The sequence below is a fragment of the Lissotriton helveticus genome, chromosome 2_1, assembly GCF_964261635.1.
Source record: "Lissotriton helveticus chromosome 2_1, aLisHel1.1, whole genome shotgun sequence".
In the NCBI taxonomy this organism is placed as follows: Eukaryota; Metazoa; Chordata; class Amphibia; order Caudata; family Salamandridae; genus Lissotriton; species Lissotriton helveticus.
In genome coordinates this window covers 1391335400-1391350189 of record NC_136059.1, presented here as the reverse complement: position 1 = coordinate 1391350189, position 14790 = coordinate 1391335400, and the positions used below count along the sequence as shown (strand labels likewise).

The following is a 14790-nucleotide window of genomic DNA, read 5'->3' as shown; positions in this document are numbered from 1 at the left end:
TAATACTGATTTAAGAAGAGAAGCGACCCTACTCTGTTAGGGGATTAACAGGAGTGGCTGGTTAATCAGCATGTGCTTGAAATGATAAATATACTACACACGAGCAAGTACAGTGAGAAAGGTTCCAGAAAAGTTAGCAGCAAAAACCAGTAACCTCTTCTGACCCTAATCAGTTCCCAGGACCCTCTCTCCCCACATACAAACACATACAAATACCAAAACAGTATTATGTAGCCTTCAGGTTCCAGTAAGACAGTCAAAGAGCTCACCTTTTTCAATTTTGGAAGTTTGGGTAAATTTGAGACAGACATTAACCCAACGTTTATTAGGCTGAGGAACTCTAGATTGATAAACTCTGCTGTTAATCCTTCGATTTTGCCTTCATTTGATCGACAGTTGTCTAGGACGAGTTCACGTACCTATACAAGAGATAAAGTAATTTAGGATACATGGCTTAAACAAGCAAAGTCGACAGCAAGAAAACACATTAGAGCAAGCTGAAGTGGAGCAACTCAATTTTCTATTAAGGGCCCTAGAGCAGAAGCCCTTACTGACAACAACTACAGACTTGACTGACCCCATTGTAGTAAAGGTAGAAAAATATTTAAAATGATCGACTGGTGTCTATGAATTTAGAATGTTGATAACGTATACAGTACATTTGTGTATAGCGTGGGTGTTTTGTGTTTACAAGAGGGTGTTACTTTTACTCGGTGATCAGGAACAAAATTTGAAAACCAACTATTAATTTCTTGATTTGAAATTCCACAAAAATGTTGCTTTGTTGAGGCACTTGTCCATATATCAAGAGCTTACTGTTACAAGGGGTGTATATTTCACCAACAAACATTTTTTAACGGAACTAGCACAACAAGCAGTGTATGCAAAGATGTAGTTGCAAAGGAAAAGTCAACTGGAGCTAAGAAATCTTCAGTGCAATATCTTCCTAAAATAGTAAAATATTTCTGTTGGAACAAATGAAGCAAATCCTTAATGGGACACTTCATATTCTTAGCTCGAGTATTTGTGCACACTAGCCCCAAGCAATGCTGATGTGATTGAAAGGGATTGAAAGTGCTAGATGAGCAGGGCGAAGACAAATACTGGGGAGTTCGGGGGCATGCACTGGGAGGCCCCTGGGAGATAGAGGATGTGAAAAACGACGTGCCTGGCGTGGATGTTAATGGTCAGAACTTGTGGCACTGCTGATTTGCAAACTGGTTATTTTACCACAGCACAAATGTGTTTGGTGCAGCATTTCTGCAAGTTAAGGATAATATAGGATGGTCGGTAACAATTAGCACTGGGGCTAATAGCCATCACAGAGAGAAAGCAATGACAAACGTAGAGAAAACAACCATTCGCAAAGCCAACAGGTCTATAAGAGTGCATGCGATTGACTTTGCCAATGCTCTTTAGCAAAGTAGTTCAAAAAGGTAAAAGAAAAGAAACATTCAACATATTCCAGGAAAAGGAACCATATCTTAAAGTATTTAAATTCAATATTTTCATTTGTTTATCTTAATAAATGCACGGTTTATTTTCCAAATACATATCACTCAGGTCATTCTGAACTACATTTACAAAGAATATAGAAATGTATCTGAAAACACTTGCAAAGATCTAATTTACTTTCACAGGAGTCAGAACTGAAACATACCCGAACCATTTCCTCCTCTCTAGTATCCTAGGTATCATATTTCTGGCCCTCCAGGAGAAGAGACATCCCATTTGCATTCATGCTAATAACACTAGTGGAGTAGTGTGGCTCACTGGTTAGAGGCGGCAGGCCTGAGAGCAGAAGTCAGCCCGGGACCAGGGTTCAATTCCTGACGCGGCAGGGTCGTGGACCTTGGTCAGCGGACTCGATAATTCTCACTTCGGTGCTTACTATAATCAGGGGTTCCACTCGGCAACTCTGGGCATTAGCTTGCCTAATCTCCACAACGGCCCCACCAATTCCGGGGATGCCTGGCTCCACCTTGGGGACTCCCAGCAAGGGACCATCCCACAGGGAAAGCCAGGACGGGTTCCCCAGAGTTATACAGCGCCGGGACGCCCCGTTGCTGGGGCAGCTGTGCGCTTTACAAGTATACTACATACATACATACATACCTTCTGCGTCAAACAAGTAAGCAAGCGCAGAATCTGGCACCTCCCCGGTGCCATGAAAAGCTATGTACCGAGACCTGAGCTATTGTGTACTATGGGGAATGCAGGAAAGAAAACTTAAAATCTGCTCCTTAGTCATACCCTCGAAAAACAGACCAGTTGCCGGGCATTTATAGACATGCTGGGATGGGTAGGAAGCAACACAGAGTAAGGGTGTTTGAGGCGGGTGGAAAGGGTTGAGCATCATACAAGACAGAGAGCAAAAAAAGCACCTACACACATGGAGTGCTGAATGAAAAAGGGAAACAAAAACAGTTCCAAAAACGTGAGCAGTGGAAGGATACAAGTCAGCAAAACAAAAGGTTGGTAAATAGGATGTGCTCTAGGGGAGGGACAAATAAGAGGAAGTCAAGCCATTGAATAAGCAAATGAGATAGACAAACCAACGGTAAGAAATGGTCTGGTTCTAAGCCCACTGTCCGTTTTTGGTATGGTCCATAGGAGGCTTTCCCCTACTCACAGTGAACAAGCATTTACAATGCAACGGCCTTGCCTTTGCAAAAGTTAGAGCTATTGGCATTGTAAATGACAACATTTTTATTTATGTGTTGGTTTTGAAAACAGCTAAATAAATGGCATGGTCATTTACAATGCCAATAGCTTAATCTCTCGCAAATGCCACACACAAACACACAGACCCACACAAAGCCCCACACACATACACCCCTACAGAGCCACACACACACACACAGATACACACACACACAGAGCCACACACACACACACACACAGAGCCACACACACACACACACACACACAGCCACACACACATTCACCCACTGACTCCATACACCCAACCACCACTCAACTCCTTCCACCCACTGACTCCATCCACCCAACCACCACTCAACTGCATCCACCCATGACTCATACATCCACCCAACCCCACCCACTGATTCATACATCCACTGACTGTTAATTTCTCGATCACAAGCATTGCCTGCAGCAAACACAAACGCATGAAGTCTCCTATATCTTGCAGATTGCACAATATCTACGCATCGTGTCTTTACACGTTCACAAATGGCCCGGTTTGCCTATCTGGGACTCTTTAGTCATCCGGTTCACTAATGGGGGCCACTTTGATTTTAGTGCCCGGGTCTATTTTTTGTCCTAGTCTCACACTGCCCACACCCCCTTCACCCCCCCCTCACGTCCTTCGCACTCACAACTGAACTCTCCCCATCTAACAGTTTTAGCCCCTCAGTCACTTCGGGACACTCGCCGAGTCTCTGCCCCTCACTTTCCAAGCCCCCACCCCGCCGCCTTCCTCGTACACACTCTCACATCACCGTCCTCAGCTACCCACAGGTAGCCGCCGCCCCTCCCTCCCTGAAGCGCCATCAAAGCCCGGCTTACCGTAGGCCGCTTCCACTTCACGCCCTGCACTTTGGAGGAGCCGGGTCCCCGCTCCTTGAAGCCCAGCGAGGAGGCGATGGCCGGAAAGGAGATGTCCTTGAAGAGCTGCCTCGCCTGCAGACACTCGGCGCGCAGCGCCTCAAAGTCCTGACGCAAGTACTTGATGGCCTGCTCGTTGGTGCCCAGGCCATTGGCTAGAGCCCGCTCCTTGGCCAGCGCGGCCGCCACCCCGGTCATGGTGTGATCTTAGGCGGACAGAGGGTCTGCGAGGGAGGGCAGTGCGGACGGCAGGCTGAGAGAGGATGCAGGAGCGGCTGGGACGGCAGAGGAAGCAGGAACCCGGCAGAGGGTCTGTGAGGGAGGGCAGTGCGGACAGCAGGCTGAGGGAGGATGCAGGAGCGGCTGGGACGGCTGAGGAAGCAGGAACCCGGCAGAGGGTCTGCGAGGAAGGGCAGTGCGGACGGCAGGCTGAGGGAGGATGCAGGAGCGGCTGGGACGGCGGAGGAAGCAGGAACCCGGCCCGCCAGCAGCAGCATCAATAGCAGACGGGTGTGGCTCCGCTTAAAGGCACAGGGCCGCCCTCTAACACGATCCACCCATGTCCTTCGCAGTACAAGCTCTTTAACAGCACCACCCCACCCCCGCCGGCGGTTCTGCCCTGAGCTTGATATGCATCACTGGTCAGGGCAAAGGCATGACAAGCGCTCGCCATTTGTCACTAAGCACGTCCTTTTCAGACTGGGGGGTGTGTTTTTCACTGTTGTTTACATCTTCTCCAATGGCTGGCCACCGTTTAGGAGGCCAGCCAATGGAGAAGAGGGAAGAAAAACAAAAAAAAAAGCCCCCCAATCCGAAAAGGACGGGGCTTAGATCGAGAGAATGTCGTCACTGAGACCTCTTCTCCAATGGCTGGCCGCCATTTAGGAGGTCAGCCAATGGAGGAGAGGGGCGGGGCTTAACCTCGCTACCCAGAGACATTAAATCTCGCCAGCGAAACTGCGCATGTGCGCAACCTACGCTAGCCAAGGCCTAAAAACGACCTGGTAAGTGAGACCTTATAGTGTGGCAGGGTTCCATTTTTTAGAGGAATGACAGCCAAATAATTGGTCAGGGTCACTGTAGTACAAGTAGCATTTTTTATGATGTTTAGAAATACTACAACTGCACTACTAACATTCTACAAAATGCTAATCTCTAGCCTACATGCAGAGGTGTATGCCCTTGCCGCCCTTATTTATGTGTGATGATTTCTGCACATGTAGGTATACTTTTTAGTAGTAAATGTGAGCGGGGCAGGACAGAGATGTTGGAAAATGGGAAATATTTACAAATATGGGTGAGGTTAACGGAAGGTTCAAGGGAGGGGTACGTATGGATTTAGAGAGGGACATGCACTAACCCGCAAAAGAGTAAGTCCACTGCTGTTCACAAACTGTACTTCTAAACTACAGAAAAAAGGACCCAAAGCAGTTGTAAACGTATTATACTCCAGCTCATGGCTGGAGTACGACCAGCACCACACAGACTTTTACAGTACTGAGACACCCTCCAAACAAGGCAGGGGCATTAATTCAACTTTAACATGCTTATGAATGCAACTTTAATTAAAAAACTATTTAAATTTTTACTACACAACTAATATCAATATTATACATTTGGTGGAATTTTTTATTTAAATCTTGAAAAAAATGTTAATATATTAAAACTAATTAAATATTTAATTCAAAATCAAGTTAATATTTAAAATATTTTTCATTCATATTTAACATTAAAACAGTCATGTGTTTTTTATTTTTAATGAACTTTTACATTTTCACAACACCTTACCATAGGGAGATCTTTGCCCCGTTAGCAGAGACCTTCATGTGCATGTGAAAAAGTTGCAAGTAGTAGGCTCTACCCCTGGAATTCAGGGGGTGTGGACTTGTAAGTCTACACTTCCTAGTAACTTTACAATGTTAAACAGTCAATAGCCACAAGTAATAAAGTTACTCAAAAGTGTAAAAGTGAACATACACGCATAGATTTACTTATGTGTAAGTTTACCTTTGTGAATAACCCTCAATGTGTGGGGGCACAGATGTCAAAATTGTGCATATGAGAAATACACTGGCACACAGATGATGTTTTAGTCATAACTCTAGCTAGTTAAAATAATCTTATACAGCTAAGTTATTAAACAGAAATTTTGGAGAGGTGGAGGTAGGTGCGGCCAAAGATGGCAGTTTGTCTTTAAGGCTGCTTCTCCGCCTGCCCGAGTGCACCAGTGGGAGGTGGGAGCAGCTGGTGAGCACTTAGTTTTTTTTGGCCAAGATAACAAGATGGCAGTATCCATCAGCCGTGATTGACAGTGGATGGACTCTCTAAGCACATTCAAAGCAAGCTCTGGTGAATCTGAACCAACTTCCTTCAGGCTGCAGGGGCTTTTGAGAAAGGGACGTGAAAGCTAATGGTTTGAAGATCACACCATGGGTGTGGATGGAGGCCTGTCAGAAGGTATGGATTCTGGCTCATGGGAATGAGATTGTGTCAACTCGAGAGGAGGGGACGCTGAGGCATGTGGCATTGTTTTCACTCCAATGTTGAACTGCACGATATACCTACATCTCACTATTTCCTTTCCTCTTCATTTTGATCTCCTTTAGATCCTACTTACCAACTATGTGAATTCTTATTTAGGAAAATTAAATATTAAAATGTTTGAAGAGATGTGTAGTGGTGATGGTCTGTTAATGGAGGCTCTGCTACCTTCTGGAATAAGGTGGCTAAGTTTCGCGATTTGGGTGTTTTGGGAAAGGTGTTTTGGTTATCCTGTTTACGGACATACTAATACATAAACAGATTTAAACCATATGCATAAAGTTCTCTTGTTGCAGTCTGCTTCCTGCATTTAGTTTTAAAAACAGGTTGTCATTCAGAGTAAACCATCCGATAGCCAGATTTCTTAAATGCCTAATTTTGTTTGCTCTACAAAAGCATAGGGGAAATTTTGCAACCCTGCTAAGTAGAACCCGAACAATGAGAACACCAATTAGGTACTGAGTTATATAGATTTCAATAAGTATGGCCTCCGGGCAATAGTCGTCTTATAGCAACACACCACCTTGTTCCATTCAACTATTTTGCTCCTGGTACACGTTAAATTTGACATCTCTACAGCTTCTAATTAAAAAAAAATGGGAGCCTAAGTGGCATTTTCTCCTCTGGGCATTCATCATGGCTTGGGATTCTATGTGGAATACTGTAAAGGTCACTAAGGATAACTTACTTACCTGTAATCCTAGTTCTCTTCAGGGGTATCCTCATCAAAGTCATAAGCACTGAGTATTCCCGCCCATGTGCGGGGACCCCGGAAATAATATAAAAATTATATATGGAAATCATATATATCTAGCTCCACATATATGTATGTACATATATCATTTTTTCTCACACCAATGCAGCCCCAAGACTGAGGCTAAACAATGTAATTATCCAGAAAAAGACTGTATTTGCAAGTATTTAACAACACACATTAGGTCAAATAGCACTTGAACTCTGTGTTTTAATGAGCAAAACACTCATATATCATAATAATTGCAAATAAACTAGACATTGTTAGCCCACAGGCTGCATTGTAAAGCAATAGCATAGAAAATGAAAGCATTTTCAACAAAAAGTGGCACCGTGCCTTTAAGGCAGCCATGACCCCTGGCTTCCCATCATTCCTCAGGGGTGATAGTTAGGTCAGTTGTTCTTTGCATAAGCCTGAAAGTCAGGGCTCGACAACAAACTATAAACACTCTGACATTGTCTCATTTACCTGGGGAGGCGGGTCGGCTGCTTATGACTTTGATGAGGATACCCCTGGAAGAGAACTAGGATTACAGGTAAGTAACTTATCCTTCTCTTCCAGGGGATCCTCATCAATAGTCATAAGCACTGAATAGAATAGCAAGCCCATCAACCACCTACAGGTAAATGAGAAACACATGACCCAACCAAAGGTTGTAACAGCTGAAAATCAGCCGTTAAACAGATTCCGCAAGGAGGCCTGGCCTACCTGGTTATCTGCTCTAGTGTCTTAATCTAGACAGTGGTGTTTGGTAAATGTATGGACGGACCTCCAGGTCGCCACCTTACAAATCTCAGACATGGGCACATTATGAAGAAAAGCTGTAGTAGCCGCTTTTCCTCTGGTGGAATGTGCTTTGGGAAAAACCCCAGGGTCTTCTGCGCCAATTGGTAGGCAAGTTTAATACACAAAACTATCCACCTTGAGATGGAATGTTTCGAAGCTGCATAACCAGATCTGATCGATCCGTAGTTGACAAACAGTTGATCCAACTTACGTATAGATTTGGACCTATCAAGATAGAATTTTAAAACCCTTTTCAGGTCCAAAGAATGCAAGGCCCTCTCAGCTGGAGTGGAGGGATTGGGGAAAAAAGGTGGGTAGAGAGATGGTCTGGTTTACATGTAAATCTGACACCACCTTAGGCAGAAAAGAGGGATGTGTCCTCAACACCACCCTATGGACACTGTATAAGGCTCTTTGGAACAGAGAGCTTGAATTTCGCTCACCCTGCGAACTGATGTGAACGCTACCAAAAAAGCAGCTTTCCAAGAAATATGCTGCAAGGTTGCTTTATGAATGGGTTTGAAAGGAGGGCCCATCAATTTCGATAGCACCAGGTTCAACTCCCAGAGGGGGTGACGGAGGGCGTACCGGAGGGTAGACCTTCTTCAAGCCCTGCAGAAAATCTTTCACAGCCTGTAACTGGAAATAAGAAGGTTGGGAAGGGGAGCGCCTATAAGCTGTTATAGCTGCTAAGTGCACCTTAATGGAATTTAATTTCAACCCTGCTTTAGCCAGATATAATAGGTAAGGGAGAATGACCTCATCCTGACCCTTGATAGGATGACATTTGTTCTGCATACACCACATGTAGAAATGCTTCCACTTGCATGCATAGGAATGCCTTGTGGAAGGCCGTCTCGCTTCTTTCAAAATGGACATGCAGTCCTGCGGCAGTCCTAGGTGGCCGTATTGTATGACCTCAGGAGCCATGCTGCCAAGTTCAGTGATGGAAGGTTGGGATGATGAATTCTCCCGTGAGCTAGCTTGCTCACCACTTTCGGGATCAGCGGAAGGGGTGGAAAGGCGTACACAAATTCCCCTGACCAGTCTATCAAACGGGCATTCCCTTTCGATCCTGGTCGGTAGAATCTTGAGGCGAAGTCTCGGCATTTGGTATTTTTGTCGTCCGCGAAGAGATCTATGGTGGGACGACCCCATGACTGGAAGATGTTTTCGACTACCTCGTCGTTGAGAACCCAGTCCTCTTCGTCTTCGAAATGCCGGCTTAGAGTGTCTGCTCTCACGTTTTGTTCTCCTGGGAGATGAACTGCTGTGACTGACAGATTCCGAGCCAGGAGCCAATGCCACAGATTTTGCGCCTCCCGGGAGAGGGTGCATGAGCGTGTTCCTCCCTGCTTGTTCAGGTAGTACATTGTGGTGGTGTTGTCCGTTTGTACCAACATTGATGATGTTTGAATCTAGGGCAGGAAAGCTTTGAGGGCTATATGGACTGCCCTCAGCTCTAACATGTTGATGTGGTAGGATCGCTCTTTGGAAGACCACAGTCCTTGCGTCTGGAGATGACCCATGTGTGCCCCCAGCCTTGTAGAGAGGCATCTGTGATCAGCGTCTGGGCAGGTGGAGGTTGATGGAACGGAATCCCGACTTGCATATTTTGCCTTTTCATCCACCAAGGTATGGACGCTCGTGCTGAGTTTGACAAATTTATCTTGTCGTCCCAGCGAGCTGACTGCTGGTCCCACTTTTCCTCCAGATCCTGCTGGAGAGGACGCTTCCGTAGTCTGGCATTGGGGACCAGAAAAATGCAGGATGCCATAGACTCTAGCAGGGAGGCAATCCTTCGCACCGTCAGATCCTGGTTTCGTAGAACCAGTTGGCATTTTTGAGTAATGGAACACTGTCTCTCCTCCGAAGGAAACACTTTTCCTACCTCGGAGTCTAGCAGAGCTCCTAGGAAATGTATTTTCTGCGTCGGCTGTGAAGTTGACTTGTTGAAATTCACATGCAGACCCAACAGATAGCATAGATCGATGCAGCTCAGAAAGTGGTTCCTTACACTGTCTGAGGAAGGACCCTTCAACAGCCAGTCGTCCAGATATGGGTACACGAAGACACCCCTGCGGCATAGAGCGGCTGCTACCACTGCGATGCACTTCGTGAACACTCGGGGAGCTGACTTCAACCCGAATGGGAGGAATTTGAACTGATAATGAGAGGTCCCCACCCGGAACCGGAGGACTCTCCTGTGACTGAGCTATTGGGACATGAAAGTATGCATCTTGTAGGTCCAGCAAACACATCCAATCCCCCTGCCTGAGATGTGGATATATTTGATGAAGCGGCAACATGCAAAACTTTTCTTTTTTGACATAAAGATTGAGTGTCCGCAAGACCAGAATGGGTCTGTACTCGGCTTTCTGGCCTTTTTTCTTGACCAGAAAGTATCTTGAATAAACTCCTTTCCCTCTTTGAGATCTCGGTACCCTCTCGATAGCTGATTTTGTGAGAAGGGTGGCTGCTGATTTTGTGAGAAGGGTGGCTACCTCTTTTTGTAGGAGTTTTAACTGATGACTCGATGTTGGCATTGGAGGGATAGAGGGAGGTTGATGTTAAAACTGAAGAGAGTAACCATTCTGAAGCGTAGCTAACACCCAGCGATCTTTTGTAATGGCACGCCACAATTCCATATGATACGCGATGCTTCCCCCACTGGAGTGGTCAACGGCGCTGGGGGAAGGAAGAACTCATGGTTTGGATTGCGCCTTGTTGGAATTGTTGCCTTGACTGAGATTTCCTCTGCCTCTTAAGGAGTGCATGCCTCTGTATTGGGATTTTTGCTGCCCCTGTTGGTCTTGACCCTTCTGCCACTGAGGGGTTTGAACCCTCTGTTGGGAAGATCGCTTATTGTAGGGGCGGAACCTTTTGCGGAATTCTTTTTCTTTTGAAGCCCCACGGCTTTTAGAGTGTCCAATTCCGTTTTCATACGCTGCATTTCCTCATTGGTGTGTGAACCGAATAAAGATGATCCAGAGAAAGGCAGGTTCATGATACGGGTCTGAGCTTAGGGCAGTAAGACGCAACCAAGAAGACCACCTTGCGCATACCGCGTGAGCATATCCATGCGCCGACAGGGTAGCTCTATCCGCTGCAGCGCTAATGATCTGGTTGGAGACCTGGCTGCCCTCCGTAAGGATTTCTTCAAATTCCCTGCGATCTTCTTGAGGGAGTTTTTCAATGAAGCGCTGTAGGAATCCCACAGGGATCTATCATAGCGGCCCAATAGCGCCTCAGCATTGGAAACCTTCAGCAAGGAGGCCGAGGTGCCGCATACCCTTCGTCTCCAGGAGCCTTGCGTCTTGCTCTCCTTGCCTGGTGGTACAGTGGAGGAAGATGCCACGGCATGGGTCTTTTTTGCCGCTACGATAATCACTGAATCCGGGGGAGGGTCAGCCTTGACGAATAGTGGATCCTCCTCTGGCGAACAATATTTTTGAGAAACCTCACTGGGACTGATTTTATGGTCGCAGGCGTGAGGAATACGTCCATGACTGGTTCTATGATAGCCTGAACCAAGGGAAGCAGAGGTTTGGCTGCTGTCTTGTGATGGTGTTTCGAAAATCACGGAAGACTTGGTCTGGCGAGCTGTCATGGGAATCCCCAGCTTAAGTGCCCCTCTGCCTAAAATGTCTTGGAAAGTGAAGATATCGTCCACTGGAGAGATTCGTCGGTGGACTGTCGGTCAGTGTTGGAGAATAGTCTCTCTGTGAGCGAGTAGACGATGAGCATGAAGTAGGAGATCTGTGCTCCCTTCTCCTTCTTCTTGACCTGGATCTCCGCCTGCTTGAGCGCACCGGGGTTCGCGTTTGTTCTCTGGGCCTGGAAGGAGGTCAATCCCGATCCACCTGATGTGTTAACCGAGCTGCTGTATCTTTGTCGGGGGCCCAGTGATGTAATGGCCTGTGCCACCTAGGTGGCAACCTGATAGAAGGCGACTTCTGCCTTTCTCTCCTCTGAGGGGAACGTGCTGGAGGAGATGGGTTCACCTCTTCATGCAGTGATCTTGCAGGTGAATGTCCGGACACTGCACTGTCAGAAGAATAGATTACCACATCCGGGGACTTAGATGCTGATCCGCGGTGAGAGAGATGAGAGCCTGAGGGAGATGATGATAGGCTCACTGGAGGAGAGCCCTCTCCTGAAGGGCATCTAGAGCGAGATCTGGAGCAACACTGTGATGTCTGTTTTCTTAGCGGAGACTGCCCTGAAGAAAATCTCTTCTTTTTAGAAGGTGGGCTCGAGCGTACAGGAGAACGTCCCCTTGACTTAGAACACCTCTCCGACGCCAATGCCGCTTCCTTTCTCGGCGTCGACTTAGGAGAACTCTGCTTCGACGCTGGCCGGTGACGGAGTTCGCAAACTTGACGTCGTCCTTACAGGGGTCTTCTGCGTCGACATTGTGGTGTGGCCCAACGCATGTCTCAACGCTGAAGGTGACGGCTGGTGCCTCAATGCCGAAGACTGATGAACCATCCTTGGCAGAGACATGTGACGCGAAGTCGAACGCCGTTGAGACGCCGATGGAGCAACCTGCTTCGACGTCTAATGCCGGTGATGAGGCGTCGACGAAGTGTGTCTCGACGTCGAACTCCGGTGCGTCGACGGAGCGCTGTGCCTCGACGTCGATCGCTGTGGCGACGACGGAGTGATCTGCCTCGACGTCGTATGCCCACCTAGTGACGACGGAGGCCTGCCTCTCGGCGTTGAACGCCGCCTGGTTCATGTCAACAGAGGTACTTGAGTTCTCGACGTTGAAGTCTTCGCCGTTGAAGGATGATGAGCTGTCTTCGAAGATGTCTTCGTCGTCGCAGGCAGCTTCGACGCTGATGCCGACAGGGAACAGGTCGGGACTTCTCTCGTCGTCGACCGCGTTCTCCTCTTCTGCTGCCTTTTAGGAGACCTACCTCTTTCAGAGAGGCAATACATTCGGATTCTCTCTCTGTCCTTGAGGGTTCTCCTTGATAAGTTCTTACAGTGTTGACAGCTGTCTGCAGAATGTGTCTCAGGGAGACAAAGGATACACACAGGGTGTGTGTCAGTCCTGGCCTTCTTTTTGCCACAGGAGGGGCAAGGATCGAAAAGTGAAGGCATTTTGACAAAAAATAAACCTTTTTTGAAAAACAAAAAAGGCAGCACCAGCACGCTTACGTCAAAAGATGTCGAGTGAAAGTGAAAAATTTGAAGAATATCAAGATATTTTGACAAAGTCAAAAAAGGTAAGAGCTGTAAAATCAGGGTCCTGACTGAAGGAGCCGAAAAGAACAACTGACCTAACTGTCGCCCCTGAGGCATGATGGGAAGCCAGGGATCATGGCTGCCTTAAAGGCACAGTGCCAGTTTTTGTTGAAAATGCGTTCATTTTCTATGCTATTGCTTTACAATGCAGCCTGTGGGCAACAATGTCTAGTTTATTTGCAATTTTCATGACATATGAGTGTTTTGCTAATTAAAACACAGAGTTCCAGTGCTATTTGACCTAATGTGTGTTTTTATATACTTGCAAATACAGTCTTTTTATGGATAATTACATTGGTTAGCCTCAGTCTTGGGGCTGCATTGGTGTGAGAAAAAAATTATATATGTACATACATATATGTGGAGCTAGATACATATGATTTACATATATAATTTTTATATGATTTCCGGGGTCCCCGCACATGGGCGGGAATATTCAGTGATTATGACTTTGATGAGGATCCTCTGGAAGAGAAAGGAATATTCACAAAGCTTCAGTTTGTCAAACTTTGCGCCAGGAACTCTTATGCAGCATCTGCATGGAGTAGCTTGCTGTACTGAAGGTTCATTCACAGTGTAACACAAGATGAATGGATTTCTTTATATAGATTATGTCCACATCAACAGATGGAGGCAAGAAGACAGCCCAACTTAATCTTCATTGGTTCATTATTTTGCTTTATACTTTGAGACTGCAAGGTTTGGACGAACAATTTGAGGTAGATGCTTATTTTAAACAAACAAAATGAAAATCAAATCAATTGAATTCATCGAGCCAGATACTCTAAAGGTCTGTGCTTCTGATAAAGCCTGCATCCATCCAGTCTCCATTCCGATAGGGACACGCACTTCTACCCAACAACTGGATATGGTCTACTTGGGTAGTGACCAAGTGGTGGGTGAGTGTAGGACCTTGAAGGGTCTCCTGAATCAGCTTATAACTTTTAGGATGACAGTGTTAACGGTTACCAATACTGAGAGGCACCCCAGGGTCTCCCCAGTCCCAGAGAACCTTTGATGGCTTTCTGTCTATATGCCCGTACGGGTCTGGGCATACCTCCCTCTGAACAAGTTGAACCATCTAGCCACAATGGCCAGATCAAGAATATTTGCAGGGAACAAGATCTGGAGTTACCTGGTCTTAGGAAAGGGGTACCCATTCCTAAGGAGTACCCCTTGTCCCTTGGTTGTCCCTGGTCCACAAAGTTAACCCAGAAAATAAAAAATGTTGACTGTAATCAAACATTTCAGAGATACACATCCTGGGTGTTTGTGAGCATGCTGGGGTCTAAGTGCATTTTTACGACCCCTTTTCCCAGCACACTTGGCTCTCTATACTGCGATTGAGAACAGATGAGGAGCTGCCAGCTCAAATAACTAGGTAGTGATTACTTTGTAAAATAATAAGTGCTGGTTTCCAAATATTTTGTCAGAAGTCCGCAGCCAGCACTGACAAATGTTAGGATTGCCAAATACCAAGGCTGAGTAGTCTTGATTCCGCCTCATGACACTCTCACTTCACCATACACTCCCATCACTCTTGCGGGTTCTTTTACACTCCCGTTTTCTCCCTTTAGCACTTTCCCCCCCACCTTTCCCCCTTTTGTGTTTTCTCAGTTGTTCCGGGTCAAAACCGGATAAAGAATAGAAAGTCCTGGTCCCTAAAAATGACTGCCTTGAGTCACACCTGCAATCACCAGCTCAAATTAAGCACTGGAACTGGGTCTTCTCACCAACAGCAGAACCAGCACGGGTAGAGACACTATCACTTCACACTTATAACCAGTCGCTTATAACAACCAATTACTTCTTTCCCTTTTAAGTGCTTCAGGGTTCCCATTACACTAAAGAGACGTATACATTTGGGTTTGAGCCCATCAGCTGCG

The 14790-nt window shown here is 46.4% G+C and overlaps 1 protein-coding gene across 1 annotated transcript in view; it reads right to left on the bottom strand.

Annotated features, from left to right (window-relative positions):
• ANP32B (acidic nuclear phosphoprotein 32 family member B) overlaps window positions 1–14790 on the bottom strand; it is a 210302-nt gene that overhangs the window by 130718 nt on the left and 64794 nt on the right. Inside the window, exon 2 of the mRNA XM_078676330.1 lies at window positions 270–419. Coding sequence (XP_078532456.1) covers window positions 270–419 — 150 coding nt within the window. The remainder of the gene's footprint in view (window positions 1–269; window positions 420–14790) is intronic.